Source organism: Tinamus guttatus, unplaced genomic scaffold (genome assembly GCF_059628265.1).
Source record: "Tinamus guttatus ecotype Peru unplaced genomic scaffold, ASM5962826v1 Tinamus_guttatus_pri_ptg000211l, whole genome shotgun sequence".
Classification (NCBI taxonomy): Eukaryota; Metazoa; Chordata; class Aves; order Tinamiformes; family Tinamidae; genus Tinamus; species Tinamus guttatus.
Genome location: NW_028288745.1, coordinates 4,369,311 through 4,389,573, shown reverse-complemented (window position 1 = coordinate 4,389,573; position 20,263 = coordinate 4,369,311). Strand labels below are relative to the sequence as shown.

Sequence of the window (20,263 nt, the reverse complement as noted above, 5' to 3'; positions counted from 1 at the left end):
AGGGGCGGTGCTCCAGGGGGAGGCGGGTCCCAGCGGGCGTGCCGGGCCGCGCCGTTTCCGGTGTCATGGCGGCCGGCGCGCGGCGGCGGCGGCCGGGCCCGGCGGCGGTGCCGGGGCGCGAGCGCGGCGGCCGCTCGCGGGCTGCGATGTGAGGGGCGGCCGCGGCGGCGGCGCTGGCGGCGGCGCCATGTCGGGGTGCGCGTGGGGCGCGGCGCCGCCGCTGCTGCTCGAGGCGCTGGGGCGGCTGTGGGAGGTGCAGGCGCCGCTGGGCAGCGGCTCCTCGGCCTCCGTGTACCGGGTGCGCTGCTGCGGGGAGCCGCGCGCCCCGCCCGGCGCCGTCAAGGAGTTCGTGGCGCGGCCCGGCGCCGCGCGCCGCCCCGGCGCCCGCCCGCCCGCCGCCGACGCCGCCGAGTACGGCTTCCGCAAGGAGCGCGCCGCGCTCGAGCAGCTCCGCGGCCACCGCAACATCGGTAACGGCCGCGCGCGCACCCCGGCGCGGGCGCTTCCGGGCCTCGCGGCCTCCTCTCGCCGCGTCCCGCTGCTCCCTTCCCGCGGCGTCCCGGTGCTCCCTTCCCGAAGCCTGCAGAGCCCGTGGAGCTCGGGTGTCCACGCGGGGAGAGGGAGGGACAACCCAGGAGAGCTGGGCCCGATCCCCACCACCTCCCCGCGGTCTGTGAGGATCTCCCCGGGGTGTCGCTCTGCTCCCTGTGTCCCAGGGGTGGTTCTGTGCTCTGAGCAGAACCCCTGTCCCGCTGTGTCGAGCTGAGCTGCTTCCAGCAGCTTTGGAGTCCTCGGGATGGCCGTGGCGGGGCGGGATGCGGGTGCCCGTGGCCCTCGCGCGTTACCGGTGTCACTTCTCACCGCAGTGACGCTGTACGGCGTGTTCACCAACCACTACTCCGCCAACGGCCCGTCCCGCTGTCTCCTCCTGGAGCTGCTGGACGTCAGCGTGTCCGAGCTGCTGCTGCACTCCAGCAACCAGGGCTGCTCCATGTGGATGATCCAGCACTGCGCCCGGGACGTCCTCGAGGCGCTGGCTTTCCTGCACCACAAGGGCTATGTGCACGCCGACCTCAAGCCGCGCAACATCCTGTGGAGCGCCGAGGAGGAGTGTTTTAAGCTCATCGACTTTGGACTTAGCTTCAAAGAGGGGAATCAGGTTTGGCACATGCTGCTCCAGAAGTCTTGGTTGGGAGGAGAGCTCGGATTGTGAGGAAATCGGGATAGGGGGTGTTTTGCAAGGGTCAGATCTGAGCTGGCATTCCTGTGTATGGGAGCATAGGAATCCACATGATAGGCATAGCAGCCGAGCTGACATTAAGGCTTTCCTGGAAGGCTAAAATGCTGTTTGGCCCTTAAAACAGAAGCTTGTTTTTGCATTCTCCTGGTGTGCCTTTGGTTCCAGATATACCAGCCATTACGTTAGTCACGGAGGCTTCACCATCAGCCTCCTCAATTAGTAACGCCCAGTATCTGGTGCTGTCCCTGTTCTTCTCTGTAGTTCCATCCCCTCTTCTTCAGCTTCCCTTTTTTGTTGACCCGAGCTCAGGTAAGGTCCGTTCTTTACACACACAGAACAGAACAGGCAAAGGCTTGTCTCCATTTCTCTTTGCTGAGGTTCCAGACCCCTTTCAGACTGTCACTCTTTCTTTTTGAGGTTTGTCCTTGCCCTTTTTACTCTCTCTGATGGCCTTTGCTCAGCTTTCTACAGGGAACCTCAGGAGATTCAGTGATCAGCTTGGTAGAATTTCTTTTCATCCTTCCCTCTCCCGCAGCAGCAGTCTGGGGCGGGTATCAGTGAAGCTTTTTGATCAGAGAGTCTCTTAGCAAATTTGCCTCTCTTTACCTGGTGGTGAATGGTAAGGAGCCTAGTGAACAAGCTGCGATTTCTATTTGCAGGTATTCTGGGTTGTCTCTGGTGATGCTTCTCATCTAGAGGCTTTAAATTCATATTTTGCTTGTGGTTTACCTGGTATTGACAGCAAAACTCACTGGTCTGCGAGCGCTAGAGGATTGCCTGGGCGCCTGCCACTGAATTCTTTGGTAGCTGATTTTAACATGTGTCCCTCTTAATGACTTCTCAATGTTGTTCAATTCTCTCATATTTTTGGCCAAACACTATTTTGTGTTGGTAATCTCTTGCTATCAGCAAAAAACACTCTCCTGGTGTCCTGTGCCCAATGCAGATATATATATATTTACTTTTTTTCTCTCTCTGCGTCTGTATGTTGCTGATTGCTCTGTGAGTTTCCTCTTTAGCAGGTGATCTTGTGTTTCATTTGCTTCTACCGTTCCTCCTCACGGGCTCTCTTTAAGCTGGATTTCCTCTGCCCATTCTCAGGAACATCCTGGTTGGACGGATGAACCTTCTGACCCTGCCTGTCTCGCTCGCCTTATCTGAGCCCAGACCACACTGCAGGCATTTGTGGCAGCTGCACAGAGCTTCTCCTTGCATAGCTGTTCCTGCCGTTACTGTTTGACGGGTTTATGTAGGGAGAGGTCTCGGCCATGTAAATGTCTCACAAAACCTCAGTGGTAGGAGTGAAATTTGGGTGCTTTCTGTGTTTCCTCCATCTCTGTTCACGCTGCTCATTGTTGTCTAACTGCTCTGTTTGTTGATGGGGCAGGGACCCTTCTGAGCAATGTGTTTGTTGGTTTTAAGTTTGAAAAGTGCTTCTCACTGTTGCCTGCAACTATGTTTTTGTAGAAGTCGAAGAACCAGATCATTTTGGTCTACATATATTCCCAGGGTAAGGGATTCCCGATCTTGTGCTTTATCCAGGAAGCAGACTCGCATATTCACATTACAGTGTTTTAAAACAGACCCCTGTGATAAAGGGACACGCAGTTCATCGCTGGAGGCCCGCAGGGCTCAGCCGGGCCGTGCTGGAGCCCATCTGATCTCGTTTTGGCTCGGAGCAGGCAGTTGGGCTGGAGCTGTTTGGAGCAGCCCTTCCAACCAGCGCTTCTGTGCTTGTGCTTTACCCGTTTCCTTTTCAGCAGACAGCGTGGGGGTGTTTTGCTCTCTGCAGCCCCAGCAGCTAAGCAGTTATTGATTGCTGCAGTGCTGCTGACTGCAAAGCAGGGGAGGAAATTGGTGCATGGGAAACGCCGTTGGTAATTTCCCTGTCGGAGTTTTAGATGCCTTCCTTGTTCTTTTACCATTTTTTTTCCTGTGAGCACCAGTAGCTGAATAACACAGGCACTTACTGACGCTCGCTGTTCAGGCGAGGCTGTTCGTGCTCCTGTTGATGTGGGAGCACAGTGCAGGTATTCAGCACTCACCCTGACGTTTCCAGAGTCTTCCACGCTTAGATTAATGGGCCAGCTTGCAGTGAGCTTCAGGGTTTGTATTAGGCATCTCTCCTCCCAGCAATGCCTTCTTCCTGACAGACTGGATGTTGGTGACGTTCTTACTGTGTTTCTGGGAGGTGTTTCATCGTCTAGGCTGTTCTGCGTTTTTTTTTCCTCATCAGCCCAGCAGTTTAGCAAGATCTAAGCCAGTCTAACACGACTGGCTGTATAATGCTGCCTGGCAATTTGGCAATAGTATTTAGCTGACCCATTTTGGAAGGGCCTGTAAGCTGATTTAAGGGTGGAGTGGAAAACTTGTGTCTGGAAAATTTAACCTCTTGTGTTTGTTTTATCTCCTGTAGGATGTGAAATATATTCAAACAGACGGGTATCGGGCTCCAGAGGCAGAACTGCAGAACTGCCTGGCACAGGCAGGGCTCCAGAGTGAAACGGAGTGCACCTCTGCTGTGGATCTGTGGAGTCTGGGAATCGTTTTACTGGAAATGTTCTCAGGAATGAAACTGAAACATACAGTCCAATCTCAGGAATGGAAGGTGAGTGAGAGCTGCTGCTGGTGTTTGTGCTTACACCAAACAGGTCCTTGTGCATCCTGTTGGTAACCTGAGTGTGTGATGTAGTGCCCAGGAAAAGGGGGTTACGCATTACTTTCTGACGTGGATGAGCAGGGCTCTAGTACCAGGACATGATGACAGGCTTTGCACTAGTATTTTCCTTCCTCACTAAGCATTGCTGCTTTTTCTTTGCAGACAAACAGTTCTGCCATCATAGATCGCATTTTTGCCAGTGAAGGGGTGGTTAATTCAGCCATTCCAGCTTATCACCTCAGAGACCTTATCAAAAGGTACCTTCTAATATTTACTAAGTGTTTCTTAATGTTGTACTCTTATACTTGGAAAGCCTTGTGCCTTGCTTTTGATGACTTGGAGCCCGCAGTTCACACTGGTTTCTAAATCCCCCCTGCTGTTGTGCTGATAAAAAATGGGAGCATTAGCAGGGATGCTTCAGCCCCTCTGGTTTTGGCACAGAGCGAATGTCACTCATCATATTTTAGTAGCTTGAATCCCATTTGCAAAGAGGTGTGGGGCTCAGAGCGTCCTCGTGTCCGTGAGAGTCTGTGTGCACGTCTGAGACGGGGGTTGCATGTTCTGGAGGGGTGGAGCTGCAACTTGTGCATTTTGTAAGCTTGGGAGTGAGCAATATTCATATCTTGGGGCTGAAGGCTCTTCTCCTTGTATCATAAGCATCCCCAAAATGGGCAGTTCTTCTGTACTGGCTTCCAGCCTGCTGTGAGCTTGCAGGTGCCCGAGTGTCCCTTCTCTTGCAGCATGCTTCATTGTGACCAAGGACAGCGAGCCTCCGCCGAGACGGCGCTGTGCAGCCCCTTCTTCAGCATTCCCTTCGGTAAGGCCTGCGCGCAGGCAGTGCAGGGGTGCTCTTGGACTGGGGTGTGTTGGGTTCTGCCCCCTTGGCTGCTCTCGTGTGCCCTGTGGCACTCGCCAGCCCTGCTGCAGCACCAGGTGCTCTCAGTGTCTCTTGTGGTGGCATCTGAAGCTGCCATTGCTTCGGCAGGCTCAGCAATGCCAGGTTGTTATCATGGTGCTGGTGGCCGTTTTGGGCTCTGGCAAAGGGGGTGCTAGCCTAGTTTTGCAGGGACTTAGAGGTCAAGGCCTGTGACGTGGCAAGTCACAAACCCTTGCAGTCCCTCTGATGTCACTGAAGAAAGTGATAGTGTTTTGCCAAGGTTCCCCACACGAGTTGCACATTATCCCCAAATATGGACTGGGATGACCCTCCTTAGCCTTATGTCCCTCCTGGTTTTTTGTTTCAAAGGGAACACAGTAACATGCTCCAGAGCTCGTGGGCTTTCAAGAACAGCCGTGAAGAGTTCTCCTGCTGCATAAATCAATGCTTAGGGCATCCAGCTCTGAGCTGTACTAGGGTTCTCTCTTGAATCTCAGCCGTGCTTTTCATTAGCTGCTTGACGCACCTTGCAGTGAGCGTTAGCTGTTGCCTCTTCTGAGGCTGCATCAAGATGCTGACATCCCTATTTATTAAGCAAAGATAACAAACTTGTCCCTGTTTCCTTCTGTAGGGAAACTGCATCTGAGAAACTGGGGCTGTTGTAATCAAAGTCACCTTCCATGAACCCTGCAGCCAATACTGCTTTAGAGCACGGGGAGCAGTGGGCAGGCAGTGCTCCCTGGTCTGGTTTTAAACACACAGCCTCTGACTGTACCTGTTTGTACTAGAAGCTGCTTGGATGGACAGCTTTATACAACAACTGCAGGTTTTCTTAGGTACTGGTTCTATTCTGGTTCTCTTCTTTGCCAAACTTGGTGCCATCAGCTTGTCTGCACAAAGAAGCATTTGCTGTTTCTTTCCTAAGAAGTCAGAAAACGATCCCTGCCATCACTTTTCACTTGGGCACAGTCAGTGTGTTTAGAATGGAGACGGCTGAGGATGGTTTTCCCTGTCGTTTACAGCCAAATCGTGGCTTTCCAGATGTGGTCAATACCACTAGGAACTTCAGAGCAGAAGCAGAGACGTGGGGCAGAAGCACCTCCTAGGACAGAGGGGAATTGCAGGAAATGTTTCTCACTTGGTTGCAGGAAAAACAAATAGTTTTAAGTACTAAGGGTCTGTTTATCTCCCTTCCTTGAAAAAAGGACATGTGAAATGAAAGGCAGACTTAAATAGAAAGGGCCCGTGATAAGACTGAGGCAACAGTTAGGTTGTTCTTTCAATCTCCTGTTCTTCTGATGTTGTCTCTTAGTTGCCGGCAGAACTGTGGAAGAATGGGTGAGAGTGTTTGCTTGCAGCTGGGACGTGCCTGCTTATCTGAATGTGACACCATTTCCAAAAGAGCAAGCCCTGAGCACTCTCTGCTGTAGGCTACACTGATAAGGCCCTTCACCCTCCAGGTTTTTCATAAGGAGTCTTCCAGCTTTACCAAAAAAAAAAAAAAAAAAAAAGTTGTTTGGCCTTATGCACAGTATTTAGTTGCTCTATGGAGTTAAAATGTCTCCGTCGTGATTTTTACCTTCCTGCCTCGAGCTTTGTCCCTGAAGCTGGATTTGGGATTGTGGATTGCATGTGTTTGCCTTAAGGGAGCAATCCGTGAGCATGAAATGTCAAGAAGAACTTCAGATATGAGAACCACAAGGTACTGGTATCATGTTCTGCTCTTGTAGCTTCCCGCTATGGTACTGGCTAACAAATAAAAACCACGACTGGTCTGCTGGTCCCTCTCCAGAATGTGAAATCAGGCTTTTATTCTTGGAGAAGTGACACCATCTACCTTGCTACTTTGGGTTTCTAGAAGCCTCGCATCTTCTCTCCAAATAAATTCTTGTAATTTGGAACTGATCTGCCCTCCTGGACTGTTCCTCAGTGCCTCAGTAGGATGTATGCAGCATTATTCCCAGTTGTGTGAGAGCAGGACCCATGGCCACAGACTTTATTTCTGCTCATGGAAAGTTGTTCACAGGCTCACTGCTTATCTGCCTCCCTCTTGTGGCCATGCCCTGTACTATAATGTGGCCTTAAGTTGTTAAATTGGTTTTCCTTTTCTCTCTGCCCGAATAACATGGTGATCTTCGAAACAGCAGGCTAAAGTAAGATTGTGGAGGGGACTCTTGCTTTCCATGGCATTTAGGCAGCAACTAGGAGACATCCTAGAGACAGCTGAGGCGTGTGCCCTAGTGCAGCTTAGGAACTAGAGACACGGAAGCTGGTCAGCCTGTTACCAGCTTGTGTGGTACCTCCGAGGTAGGAATCTCTGCAGCCTGTTTCTCCTGTTACTGCAAGTAATTCCCCTCTCATCTCCTTGGATCCCCATATAAAAGGGGCAGATTGTTCAGCTATCTTAACCATCGACTGATGCCTCTAAATCTGAGCTAAGTAGTCATAATTCCAATCTCAATTGCAGCTAGCTTTGTAGCTTTGATTTTCAGGTGTTGTCCTTTGTATTATTGCAAGTGCAGTGACTCTTTTGGGAGAATTTCAGTGAAAAACAATCTGTTGGAAACAGAGTGAGTAAAAGCTGTAAGCACAAGTAATAGTAGAGAGAAGAAAAACTGTGCTGTGAAGAACAGTAAGCAGCTGTATATGTTAAAATCACCTCTGATTTCTTTCTTTTTTCTTCTAATTTTGTGGGTGTCCAACAGCTCCTCACATTGAAGATCTGGTGATGCTCCCAACACCTGTGCTAAGGCTGCTGAATATTCTAAGTGATGCTTCTCTACAGAGTGAAGAAGAGTATGAAGGTTGGTTTTTGCTATGAAATTCCCATGTAACTATGTTGTCTGAAAAACTATGTTTCGTTTGGAATTGAGGATATGAGAGCAAGTGAAGGAGCAAGAATAGGTGTAAGGAGATCAAGCAAGGAGTTTCTTAGCCGAGGTGGGTGAGCTGTGTCAACAGAGGATAGACTGGAGCTAAAAGATGGGAGATGATTTGTAGTGAGTCGCTGGAGGAATCCAAGGTTTTTTTAAAAAACAGTTTCATTTCTTTTTTTTTTTTCCTTTGGTTAAATGCCCACAGACCTTATGTATTTGTGGCTCTTGGCTTCTGCTGGATATGGCCAGAACCTTGTTGAGCCCAACAGCAGGAATCCTCCTTTGCTAATGAGCTTATCCAAGATCCTGACAAAGAGCTCAGCTTGCTCGAGCTCTTCAGCTGTAGCAGAGCTGTATGTGATAGGTGGCAAGGCCTGTTTGTGAACTTGCATTTCTGCTTGCTCTCAAACCCAAGTAAGTGGCAAAAGCTACGGAGCTTTCTCTGGGGATATGAGTTTAGAAGTTTGAGTTCTGCTCACACAAGGAAAGGTTTGTAGCAGCTACTTTGGTTCCCCTCCTCCAAGCTCCATGACCCTCCATAAAAAAAGCTAACAAATACTGAGTGTTTGAATGTTTTAGCTTCTGGAAGGCCAAGGTTTGTGTGTGCAAGGAAAATCACTGGCCATGTGCTCCAAGCCCCATTCTCAGAAGGATTCAGTGTCCTGCAGGTGTGTGTTCCTGGGCCTCAGGTTGGATACTTTGTCTTGTGGTTTGGCTGTTTAAGAGTGCCGGTTTCTCTGAGAAGTCTCTGAATTATTTACCTTAAACTGTGAGGGAGGAAGAAATATATATGTTGACTAAATGTTGTTGAATGGTTCATCTGGCACCACTTTCCTTCTTAACTCATCCCAGTTTGCAAAGTTAAAGAACCAGCTGCTTGCTCTTTCCTCAGATATCCTGGAAGACATAAGAGAGGAGTGTCAGAAATATGGTCCGGTGGTTTCCTTGCTTATTCCAAAGGAGAATCCTGGTAAAGGCCAAGTAAGTGAGCGGAGGGAAGAGGCTCTGGATTCCCATAATCACTGCATGTGTCCCAGCACAGCTTCTCTGCTTAAATTTCCTGGATGATGACAGTACTAGGTATAGCTGCTTACTTTGAGAGAGTATGGGTTCATTTCTGCATGCATAAGGCTCCCTAACCTGGAAGGACCACAAAGAGTATTAGAAGAGGAGTTGGGCTGGGAGAGAGAAGAGGAGCAAACAGTGGGTAGGACAGGAAATGTGAAGGATGTAGAGCATCAGCGTATTTTCCCCCATCTTTCCAAGTGCGCTCCCTCTAGGAACGGGGAACAAGAGGCAAAATTCCACTCCAGAGGCACAGCTGCTTCCTTTTTTAGCTCCACGTTTCTGTGCTCAACCATGGGTAGAGGGAAAAGACTTGATGAGAAGCCGTTTCTCGGAGCGGCGCGGAAGCGGCAGGGAGCGGAAGGCACCCTGCAGAGCAAGTGCAGTTTCTCCTCTCTCTCTTCCAGGTCTTTGTTGAATATGCAAACGCTGGTGATTCCAAAGCTGCCCAAAAAATGCTGACTGGCAAGATTTTTGATGGCAAGTTTGTTGTGGCTACGTTTTACCCACTGAGTGCCTATAAGAGAGGATATCTGTACCAAAACTTGCTGTAGGCAGTAGCAACAATCAGGAGAGTTGTCTCGCTCCTCTTCCTCACGTCGTGTTTTACAGTTGAATGTACAAAGAGCTTCCTAGCCCTGCTTTTAAGTCATCTGTAAAGGAGAGATGCAAAGGACTAAAATGGGCTTTGAAATCTTTACTGCTGCTTTGTGATGTGCAGAGGAGGCCTGGATGGCTTTAGGCGTGTGCTTGTGTGTGTTGTGCTTGCTTGTTTACATGAGATGTGTGGCTTTGCCTGCCCTCGGCAGGTGCTCAGGTGACCAGAGTAGTGACTACAGGGGCCTTGGGGGCAGAGCGGACCTTGACGGGCACTTTTAAAAGACTGAATAGAGACAGTTTCACAATTTGGCCCAAGAAATTGCTTTTTTTCACCCTTTGGGCACGAGATAGCTTGATGTAAACTTTCCACCTGCCGTACAGTACCCGTGCTCTCCTCCAGTGGGGAGCAAAAGGAATGCTTTCCTGGCTTTAGGGGTGTCTGTGGTGTATAAAGAAGCAGAAGCAGCATCCTCCCTGAGGCAGATCAGGAAGTCTTTGAGCCTTCAAGTCACAAAGAGCAGCCGTGAAGTGAGATCTGCCGGGCCTACAGAGATGCTTTGTCACCGACTCGTGACCTGAGAAGAGCCGCACGTCGCACCTGGCATAGACGACACGCTGGGCTCGTGTGTGAGGGTGGCTGAAGGTGCCTGCGGTGAGCTGAGCTCGTGCGTGTGCCAGTCACTGCTCAGAGCAGTGCCAGCCTCGGTCCCAAGGGACGCGGTAGCACTTTGTAGCCTCAAGGGATGTGAAAACTCTTGCCATGTGGAATTATCTTTCCAGTTTGTACCCTGTGCTGGCACTGATGCTCACACTTCTGATGCCAAATGATCTGTAGTATTTAAGTGTCTTTAGGTGATGCTTTTGGAAAGGAGTGCTAGAGCACGCAGTATGGGTCGTGTCTCCAGCAGGACTCCTGCAAGTCTTCTAAGGGAGAACCAACCTTTGTCTGCTGTAGGCTCCACGCTTGGCTTTTCTGTGTTGTGCATTTTGGTTTTGCGTTAACCCGTTACAGTTGTTGTAGCTGAGAAGCACTGACACTTTTGGTCCTTGGTAGCTTACACAAAGGGCCTGGGGCAACCCGAGATCCTGCACGGACAGGGCTCGGTCGCTAGTCTGGCAGCACCGTGGGCAACAGCCACGTGCTTCTGGGGCGAGAAACTGAGAGCTGTGTCGTGCCAGAGCCACCCCCTGCTCCCAGGGCTTCCCCACAGGGACAGAGGGTCCTTCCCACCGCAGAGAGCAGGAGGTGGCCGGGTGGCTGTGCCCGCGTTAGTGACCGGAGAGCGCGGCAGGCACAGAGCCACGTGAATGCCGATCTCCCGCTGAATTCCTGGGCTAACAGCGGAGTCCCCTTGCAGTCAGCACCCCGCACCTGCTGCTGCTGGGCTGGCTGGGATCCCGCGTAAATCCCTCTTGGTTTTCGCCCAGTGCGCGCTGTGTAACGTGACACGAGTCTGAGTTCTCTCTGCTGGCGTGAAGTCCTGTTTGCTCCAGCCCTTCCCAAACTTTCCCAGGAAGGACCAATGATTTTATTTTATTTCTTTTTTCTTTCTATAGCTGTGAGGTGGTAAACTTTCCACAGAAAAAAAAATCTCAAATGAGCTTTTAAGATTTGTGATTTGCTGATGAGACTCTTTGCAGAGTGATAGTACTTGGGTGTACACTGCTGTACAGCAGCCTCGCAGAGATGGGGTTTGGGATTCATTTGCCTTTAATTTGGCTGTCCTTGTAGCGAAGCACCATGAACGTCTGGGAAGAACTGGATAATCAATCAGATGAGGATTTTTGTGTGTGCGTGTGAAAAAGCATTTAAATTGCTTTAAGTATTCTAGCTACTGGTAAATATTGCCTGCTGTGTCAGCCCCCAGTTGCTGCTGTCTCTGGCAGGCAGGGCCTGTGATAAAAGCAGCCAGGTTCAGAAGTGCGTGTGTTCAATTCCATCATGTTAGTAACATCAAACAGGCTGGGTGCAGCGCGAGCTCCCCTGCACGAGGGAGCAGACGTGGAGCTGCTGCTCGGACACGCTTCTCGGGCTGCGAGCTGGCCAAGGCTGCTGGTTTTACCTGTTATTTTATTTTGTTCTATTTCCCGGCTCCTGGCACGAGTTGAAGACACCGATGTGCGTGTCCCGTGCGCGTGACGGGCCCGGGACGCGCAGCTTCCTGCGGCCTCGTGCCCCTTGTGCCCCCACGCGCGTGGCCATGTGTCAGTTAATAAAGGACGCTTCACCATAACGTGTGCGCGCTGGCCTCTGTGGGACCCGCGTGGGATGTGGGGCTGGGGGGATCCCCCCATCCTGCTGCTTCTTCCCCCCGATCCTGCCCCATCCCGATCCCTCCTGCCCGCGAGCCGCGCGCCGCACGGGCCGGGGGGCGGGGCCGGGGGGCGGGGCCAGGGCCGGGGGCGGAGCCAGCTGGGCGCTGACGTGGCGCGCGTTGCCATAGCACTCGCCGCTGCAGCCCCTCCCTCCCCGCCGGCGGCCGCTCCCATTGGCCGCGCCGCGGAGGGCTGCCACGTCCCCCTCGCGCGGATTGGGCGGGCGGGCGGCGGCCTCTGTGACGTTGCCTCGGCCTCCGTGCCGGGCGCAGCCAATGAGGGCGCGGGCCGTGCCGCCACCGCCTCCCATTGGCTGAGGCGCGGCACCGGGGGGTATAAGAGGGGCGCGGTGGGGGCGCGGCGGCGCAGACGGTGCGGGTGCCGGGTGGGGATGGCGGGCGCGGCGGCACCGGGGGGCCCGGAGCCGCGCACGGAGCCCGAGCCCGAGCCCGAGCTGCGGCAGCGGCTGGAGGCGGGCGGGCAGGGCCACGTGCTGCGCTTCTGGCCGGAGCTGGGCGGCGAGGCGCGGCGGGCGCTGGCGGCGGAGCTGCGCGCCATGGACGTGCCGGAGCTCAACCGCTTCTTCCGCCGCGCCCGCGCGCAGCACCACGGCGGCGGCAGCGAGGCGGCGGCGGGGCCCGACGCGCGCATGGAGCCGGTGCCGCGGGACGTGCTGGGCAGCGCCTCCCGCGACCGCGGCCTCCTGCCGCGCTGGGAGCAACGCGGTAGGTGCTGCGGGCGGGGCCGCCCGGTACCGGCGGTGTCCCCGGCGCGGCGGCCCCACGCGTGCGCTCCCCGCAGGGCTGGCGGAGGTGGCGGGCAGCCGCGTGGCCGCGCTGCTGCTGGCCGGCGGGCAGGGCACGCGCCTCGGCGTCCCCTACCCCAAGGGCATGTGCGACGTGGGGCTGCCCTCGCGCAAGACCCTCTTCGAGCTGCAGGCGCAGCGGCTGCGGCGGCTGCAGCGCCTGGCCCAGGAGCGGCACGGCACCCCCTGCGCCATCCCCTGGTAAGGGCGCCTCGTGCCGTGGGGCGAGCAGCTTCGGTGGGCCGAGACGGCGTGGGGTGGCGGGTCCGTGTTGGCACAGACCCACTTGGCGTGGGCCAAGACCCCGCTCGTTGGCGGGTCGAGGGTTTGTGGGGTTGGTGGAGGCCCTGGCAAGAGCCCTGCGGCCGTTGGTGCGTCGAGATCCCAGCAGAGTCGGTGGGTCCGGCCCTGTGTCCAGCTGTGCGGATCCCTGTGCTGCCTCCTTGGAGCAGCTGTCGGGGAGGGGTGGGGAGCGCCGGTCCCCAGGCGCCGCCGCGAGCGCCGCGCTCGGGCAGCCTGCGTCACGCGGGGAGTTCCCAGCACATGGACACGTACTGCAGCTGCACGAGGGAGGGCAGGGTGGGGATGGGGTTCTGGGAAGGGCTGGGACCTTCTGGCTGCCAGATGGGTGGATCTGCTGAGGGTCGGCTCCTCCGAGACCCTGGGGGAGAAGGGGAAGGCGGCGGCGGAGCCCGCCCTGTGTGGGCTGAAGTTCTTGGCGCTCTTGGGCTGTTGGACCCTGCCCAGGCCCTGCTGAGGACTGGGGCTCCTCTGTGCTGGCAGGTACATCATGACAAGCGGCCGCACCATGGAGTCCACCAAGGAATTCTTCCTGAAGCACCGGTACTTTGGCTTGAAGAAAGAAAACGTGATCTTCTTCCAGCAAGGGATGTTACCAGCTATGGGATTTGATGGGAAAATTCTTCTGGAAGAAAAGGGCAAGATCTCCATGGCACCAGGTCTGTGACCAAGAACTGCCACTAAGGATGCGTGGGGTGAGATGCCTTTGAGCTCATCTGCCACGGTGACATCTCACTGCCCTGGCCTGCAGCTCAGCAAACAGCCCCTTTTCTACTAGCTTCAGCTTTCCTACCCTAAAAGCCAGCCCTTTTTACTAGCTTGGCTGCTGCGTCAGTGAGCTCAGGCCCCCAAAGGGACTGGGGTGCTTGAGCCTGCTGCAAAGCAGCTTTTCACAGTGTGTCCTGGCTCTTGGAGGCCGCGGGCTGCAAGGTGCCCTACAAGACAGAGAGCAGTGGGGACAACAGCTTCCCGGAGCCCTGGCCCCATGGAGGAGCTGCGTGGCTCTGGATGGATGGGATGGGGATGGGATAAGCAGGTGTTGCTGTGGCCCTGACGCTCTCCTCCTCCCAGATGGCAACGGGGGCCTGTACCGGGCCCTGGGTGCGCAGGGCCTCGTGGACGACATGGAGCGGAGGGGCGTGCAGAGCGTGCACGTGTACTGCGTGGACAACATCCTGGTGAAGGTGGCCGACCCCGCGTTCGTTGGCTTCTGCCTGGAGAAGGGAGCCGACTGTGGGGCCAAGGTTTGTCGGGGCCGGCGGGCAGCAGCTTCCACCCCGAGCAGCCACGTGGCCTCTCTGTACCACGGGGGATCCGTCCTGCTGCTTGAACCAGCTTTCCTGGCCTTTCCTTGGCCAATCTACTGGAGTCAAAGGCTAGGGCTAGAGAGCGAGAAAGCCTAGAGCCCCATGGGGAGGGGGGCTAGAAAGAAGGGGAAATGTAGCACTGCGTGCAGACTGGTGCTGGAGCTCAGGTGCTGTTTAGCCAGCACTAGGCCTGGTGTCTGGGCAGCTCTGGTACCCAGGGCACTTCTGCAGGCGGTGAGATGTCCCTGGCTGTGACGTGCTGGACCTCTGACCAAGATGCAGAGGGTGCAGCTGCCTCCTGATGTTGCGCCCAGCCCTTGGTCTCGCGTGTACCTTGCACACCCGAAGTTTTTCTTCAGGTTTAGATCAACAGTGAAAGGGGCTGTGTGCTTGTGTTTGCGCTGGGCTGGGCTGGGCTTGGCGCCTGCATGGGGAAGAGCCCTGACAAACAGGTGACAGGGCTCGCCGGCCTTGGAGCCCTCCCTGAGCAAGCTGCGGAGAGGGAAAGTAGTTCCTCCTTGTGGCCCAGGCGAACGGAGGAGAAAGTAAACCATTAAGCCGAGAAAGCCCGGCCTCCCTGCGACGGCTGAGGGCGTTCACAGCTGGACTGGCAGGAGGTGCCTGCCCCTGCTAAGAGGGGTCGGAGTGGGGGGTCGGGTGTGAGGAGGAGGATGGAGAATCTCCACAGGCTGCTTTAGGGCTAGCATAGGATGGAAAGGAGCCCTGCGGGTGACAGCTCCACTGAGGCAGCGGCCGCCTGCTAGTGCTGTGCAGCAGGTTGGCTGTTCACGTGTGCGCTCAGCGCCAGGAATAGCCAAGGCCTCTCCTGCGCCGCGGCTGCGGGATCGTGCCCGCGCTGCCTGTGTGTGCCAGGGCCTGTCTGCCTGTCCTGCTGTGTCTCCACCTCCAGTGGCCGCAGCAGGGTGGACTGCAGCACCCCTTGGCCTCCCCTTGTCCTGCTTTCTGCTAGGTCGTGGTAGCCAAATACCTGCCTTTTGCTGACTGTGCTTCCCTTGGCCAGGTGGTGGAGAAGACCAACCCCACGGAGCCGGTCGGCGTGGTGTGCCGGGTGGACGGCGTCTACCAGGTGGTGGAGTACAGCGAGATCTCCCTGGCCACCGCGCAGAAGCGGGGCCCGGACGGGCGGCTGCTCTTCAACGCGGGCAACATTGCCAACCACTACTTCAGCACGGCCTTCCTCAAAGACGTGGTCAAGTACGGGCCCGGCGGCTGCTCGCGGAGGAGGCCGGGGCTGGAGCAGCGCTCGCGCCCGCGCCGTGCTCTCTGCTGCTTTAAGCTCCAGCTGTTTGTGGGATGTGTGTGCTGGGATGAAGGCCATGTGCTCTGCTCTGTGTCTCGTGTCTGTCCCCTGCCCTTGCAGCTGCCGCCGTGGCCTGACCCCTGTCCCTGCGCTCCATCCCTGCCTGGACATGAGGTTTTCCCGGCCCATGCCTGGCTGTGTGGTGCCGGCTCGTTGCGGTCTGGCTGCCGCGGGGATGAGAGGCGTGCGCGGGGGTGTGGGGGCAGAGCTGCCTCCCTGCTCCGAGCTGGAGAAGCGCCCGCGCGGCCGTGGCAGTGACGGCTCTTTCTTGGCCTCGCAGCACTTACGAGCCGCAGCTGAAGCACCACGTAGCTGAGAAGAAGATCCCCCACGTGGACATCGCTACTGGGCAGCTCATCCAACCTGAGAAGCCCAATGGGATCAAGATGGAAAAGTTTGTTTTTGACATCTTCCAGTTTTCCAAGTATGTGCTTTACTCAGGAGGCCTCCTGGGGTCAAGGTGGGCTCAGAGCCCCTGTGCTGTCCAGCAGTAGTGGATGATGTGCGTGGGGGTGTGAGCAGGAGGAGCAGTAGCTGTGTGCCTCTTGCTCTGCGGGATTGTCACTCACTGCTTTTTGGCCGTAGCTCCCGGGCCCCAGGGATATTAACCTGTATCACCTCTGTGCTCTAAACGGTGGCCTCTTCTGGCAGCTGGAGAAGTTGAGCGATGGGGCTGTTTGATCTGTGCTTTGGAGGACACTCCAGTACCTGCTATGCTTGTGTGTCATGGTCTCCATGCCCTGTTCAGTGCCCCCTGTGCCAGCCTCCTCTGGGGTCACCTGGGTCCACTGGTGGGTCCATGGCCCTGGCTCCCCCGGCCTGGTAGCAGAGAAGCCAAAGCAAAAGGGCCAAAGCAGGCGTGTTTTCAAACCTGACCTTCCCGTGCCTCACTCACTTGCTTCCAGAAAGTTTGTAGTGTATGAAGTCCTGCGTGAGGATGAGTTTTCTCCTCTGAAGAATGCAGACAGCCAGAACGGGAAGGACAATCCCACCACAGCCCGACATGCCTTGATGTCTCTGCATCACCGCTGGGTTCTCAACGCAGGGGGGCATTTCGTGGATGAAAACGGCACACGCATCCCTGCCATCCCTCGGTAAGCAGCTGGCCCTGCTGTTCCCCATGCAGCCATTCCCCTTCCTAGGGGTTACGGCTGCCAGCTTGGATCCTGCCCCCCTGCTTGGGGTAAGCGCGGTGAGCTGCTCTCCCCGGGCAGGAGAACCTTGTGTGTTATGTCTGGGCTGGGTATAAAATGTTAGGCAGTCCCCAGCCCTTCCATGCTCCTAAAACGTTGTTCCAGCGTTGCCTGAAGCCATGGGGCAGGCGCCCCTTCCCGTGGCAGCCTGCGCCATGCCCGGAGCGCTGTGCTCCCTTGGGGATGCAGCAGCTTTCCTCATGTCAGCCCCTGGGAACTGCAGGACTCCTTTGCACAGTCAGGCTTGGAGGACACAGCTTCTTAAACCCCCCTGTGCTACCAGACTTGTGCAGCAGCCAGGCTGGGCTTGTGACATCCCTCCACGCGGAGCTTTTCTACCGCCTCCGAAGCGGGGCCGGAGAACAGCACGCCCCACACGTGTTCCTCTGCCCCGTTTTACTCCCGTCCTTGTTAACGCTTGTTTATTCCCACGTAGTGTCACAAACGGAAGGTCAGATGCCACCGCAGCTGATGTGGAGGACAAGTAACTATCCAGGGCAGCCGGGCTGCAGTGCATGGTGGTGGGGCTGCGCTTGGGCGCTGCCGGCCCCGGGCTGCGCGGGCTGCTCCCCGCTCCGGCAGGCGCTGACGGGACGGCTGGCGGCTCCCGGGTGCATGCGGGGAGCGGGGCATGCCTTGCTGGAGGGCCCTGGAGATGCCGCTTCTCACGGTAGCGGGGATGTGCAGCGTCTGCTAATTCCCACACCCCTTTCTGCGGAGGCTTGGACGGACCGTGCAGCAGAACTGGAAGGGGTTTGTGCCGAGACGTTGGGGCGGCAGAGACTGTAGGGCCCGGCTCGAGCTGCTCTCCTTCTGCGTGTGTGGAGTAGCGACGTGGGGAGCGCAGAGCCTGGAGGGTACACCAGGAACACCAGGCACGGAGCCATTGGGTCCGTGTCCAGCACGTGGGCTCGAGGTTACACAGGGCCTTTGAGCTTGTGGGATGTAAAGCAGAGGGTGATGCTCTGCCCTGCAGGGCTCACGGTGCCTCCGTGGAGCTGCTTACGGGTTTGCAGCTCCCGTAACTGTTCGGCGGTCGTTTTGCTGCAGCGTGGCTAGAGCCCGGCTCCGATGGGGTGTTCGGCGGTGCCTGCGCTGGCCGCCCCCTCCCTGAGCTCAGAGCGCGCTGGGCCGGTGGCTCCGGGCAGCCCCGGGGGCGGCGGTGACGTCTCCCTGCGCACAACGCGCCGGATGGCAGCAGCCTGCTGCCGGTGGAGACGGCTCCCCGCGGCGCCGCCGGGGCAGGACGCGGTTGTGAAACAGCGCCGGAGTTTCCCTTCTTCCCGGATTCAGCAGTCACGGCAGCGCTGCGTTCGTCACGCCGCTGCCGGAGCCAGCGCTGCCCGCGCCGATCCCACCCGGGCCCTTAGCTGGAAGCGGCTGTTGTCTCCTGCTGCTGCCAGCCAACAGGCTGCGTCCTGAAATGGGATCAAATCATCACGGAAAGGTCGAGCAGGCTCTGGTGTAACCCTCTGCATAGGCCACCAGCTATTTTTTGTGTGACTTCAGGTATTAAGTTTTGAAGATCCAGACCACAAACCCAGTTCTGGTTGGAACCTAAAGTTGACAAAGCGTTAAAACAACCTCTGTACCCACTGCACATTCCCCCATGGACACGGGAACGGCTGGCTAGGCTTCTAGGCACATCGGGGAGTTGGAGAATAAGAAAGCTTGTTATCTTCCCCTTGGAAGAGGAGCAGTCACGTCTTCGTCTTTTTGATGCGTGCCCTTGGATTCTTGAGTTTTAGTTCAGACCGTGACTGCTGTCACGTGTAAGTAAGCTGTCACACTAGCTTTTGTGTAGATTGTGGTTATGGCAGCACTTTTCTTACAGTCTTGCAGTGAGTCAGACTAAGGAAAACGTAAGTGCAAAACTAGATTAGAATAGGTGAGCTAAGAGGTTGTATTTACTCGCAGCTTGGACTGGCAGCTGACCTGACGCGTGGCAGCGAGGACAGGCTTGGGCCGCAGGGAGCTGAGCTTGGCTGCGATGCCCAGCAGATGCCAGGGGGCACCTGGGCTGCTGCGGTGGTTGCCGTAGGCTCCTCTGTGCTCGCGGCTGTGAGGACTTGGTGGCACTGTTCCTGCTGGGCCAGTCTCGTGCGTGGCTGGATGGGGGAGGCGAGCGGGGCCCTCCCCAGGCCTGGAGCAGGGCAGCCCTGGTGGGGGTCTGTGTTTTCATCCCCAGCTCAGACTTGCATCCGACTGGTGCTTGTGAACTGAGAGGCAGGAGGAGGAGGTGGTGCTGACACCCGCAGGAGGGTTGGCCCTGGCTTCACAGTATGGGATGCTGATCCATCCACGGAGAAGCCCCATCCAAAACTCTCTTTCCCGCCAGCTGCTGTCCTTATCTAAACTGTAGCTAGTGGCCACGCGGGGCACGTGAGGGGCTTCACTAACCTGGGGAGCTCCGCGGTGGTGGGTCTGCGCGACCCGGCGCGCGCCGCAGTCTGCGACGTCTCCGGGCCCTGGCCCGCGTGCCCTGGCGCAGGATGAGTAACGTGTGCGACTCCTCTTTTTGCAGTCTGAAGGATGCGACGGACCTGCCCATCCAGTGTGAGATTTCTCCCCTCATCTCCTATGGAGGAGAAGTAAGTGTTGGCTCTCCAGAGCTCTTGTGAGTTTGCAGACCCAGCTGGCCCATGGCACACACGGCCTGCTTGGACTTCCCATACCCCCAGGGTAGGAGGATGGTCAGGGGCAAAAGCGTAGCCCAAATTCATGGGGAAGTTTCCCACAGCAGAGCTGGGCTAGCGTACCCAGAGCCTCCACCACAGGAGGGCTTTCTGGTGCCTGCTGACCATGGATGAGCAGCCATCAGCTTCCTAACAAGCCCCTTCTTGCCCCGTTAGGACCTGGAAAAGTACGTGAAGGACCGGGAGTTTCGTGCACCTTTAATAATCGACGAGAACGGGATCCACGAGCTGGTGAAGAACGGGCTGTAGTGGTCGGGGTGGCCCCATGCGCCGGCCATCCGTCTCTGCTCATGGACTGTGAATTCGGACACATGAAGGTTCTAGCTGTAACGGGTAGGGGCTGGCCCTGCTCGCTTCGAACTGGTGTGCAGAGGAGGATGTAATCCACTTGGGCCTTGGCATGTTGAGTGCTTCTATTTATGTGTTAATTTAAAAAAGCAAACACTTTATGGGTTCCCCTGCCACAAAGCACCACTGTGGTGCTGCTAATCGCACGTCAGGCTACGAGCTTTTATTTTTAAACGTGTATATAGTAATAGTCATTGTACATGCAGAAGATTTTTACGGTACGGGGCTGGGGTTAATCTTGAATTTTTATTTTTCTCAGATACACACAACTATTTTTTTTAATGGGGTCCGTATCATTGCCTGTGTCCTCCCCTTTTTGGTCATCCTTTGTACCTTGCACAACTGGAAGAACCCAATTAAACCTCCGAGTTTCTCCTGCCTGTTGTCTGGTGGTGTTTGGTGCTGGGGACCTTCCTCAGGGGTCTGCTTGGTTCTGCTCCAAGTGCACAGCAGAGGCTGCTGCACAGAGTGGGACGCTGGGCAGCAATGCCAAGCGCGTCCGCTGGCACCAAGCACTCGCTTAAACTGCTCCTTGAGGAAACCAAGGGCTGTGCCTTCCTTGGGGCGTTAGTTCTGGAGCAGGTAGGAACTGTCAGGGCTCCAGCTTCAGCGCGAGGGTTTTTCCCTCGCAGCCCCAGGCACGGGGCACAAAGCTCTATC

The 20,263-nt window shown here is 56.1% G+C and overlaps 2 protein-coding genes across 3 annotated transcripts; both read left to right on the top strand.

The window, feature by feature from the left end:
* The first annotated feature begins 181 nt into the window (after window positions 1-181).
* UHMK1 (U2AF homology motif kinase 1) lies at window positions 182-9,574 on the top strand. Its single transcript, XM_088524401.1, has 8 exons — window positions 182-470; window positions 867-1,159; window positions 3,657-3,848; window positions 4,062-4,156; window positions 4,640-4,716; window positions 7,482-7,580; window positions 8,545-8,633; window positions 9,125-9,574. Exons 1-8 carry the CDS (start codon window positions 188-190, stop codon window positions 9,269-9,271), a joined length of 1,275 nt encoding a protein of 424 aa, XP_088380527.1. The 5' UTR covers window positions 182-187; the 3' UTR covers window positions 9,272-9,574.
* A 2,374-nt stretch (window positions 9,575-11,948) lies between these two features.
* UAP1 (UDP-N-acetylglucosamine pyrophosphorylase 1) lies at window positions 11,949-19,511 on the top strand. 2 transcript variants are annotated; one of them, XM_088524399.1, is made up of 10 exons: window positions 11,949-12,358; window positions 12,435-12,639; window positions 13,222-13,397; window positions 13,810-13,982; window positions 15,067-15,260; window positions 15,647-15,790; window positions 16,272-16,460; window positions 16,996-17,043; window positions 19,084-19,150; window positions 19,412-19,511. In XM_088524399.1, exons 1-10 carry the CDS (start codon window positions 12,025-12,027, stop codon window positions 19,502-19,504), a joined length of 1,623 nt encoding a protein of 540 aa, XP_088380525.1. In that variant the 5' UTR covers window positions 11,949-12,024; the 3' UTR covers window positions 19,505-19,511. The 2 variants fall into 2 exon arrangements, with proteins under 2 accessions (XP_088380525.1, XP_088380526.1); XM_088524400.1 differs by lacking the exon at window positions 16,996-17,043 and having other exon boundaries at window positions 11,951-12,358.
* The last annotated feature ends 752 nt before the right edge of the window (window positions 19,512-20,263 follow it).

Bases quoted from the DNA above. Each gene is read 5' to 3' on its own strand.
- UHMK1 (XM_088524401.1), top strand. From the start codon at position 188: ATGTCGGGGTGCGCGTGGGGCGCGGCGCCGCCGCTGCTGCTCGAGGCG. The intron at 3,849-4,061 runs GTGAGTGAGAGC...TTTTCTTTGCAG, and splicing joins TCCAATCTCAGGAATGGAAG to ACAAACAGTTCTGCCATCAT. The intron at 4,717-7,481 runs GTAAGGCCTGCG...GGTGTCCAACAG, and splicing joins CTTCTTCAGCATTCCCTTCG to CTCCTCACATTGAAGATCTG.
- UAP1 (XM_088524399.1), top strand. From the start codon at position 12,025: ATGGCGGGCGCGGCGGCACCGGGGGGCCCGGAGCCGCGCACGGAGCCC. The intron at 15,261-15,646 runs GTACGGGCCCGG...TTGGCCTCGCAG, and splicing joins TTCCTCAAAGACGTGGTCAA to CACTTACGAGCCGCAGCTGA. The intron at 16,461-16,995 runs GTAAGCAGCTGG...ATTCCCACGTAG, and splicing joins CGCATCCCTGCCATCCCTCG to TGTCACAAACGGAAGGTCAG.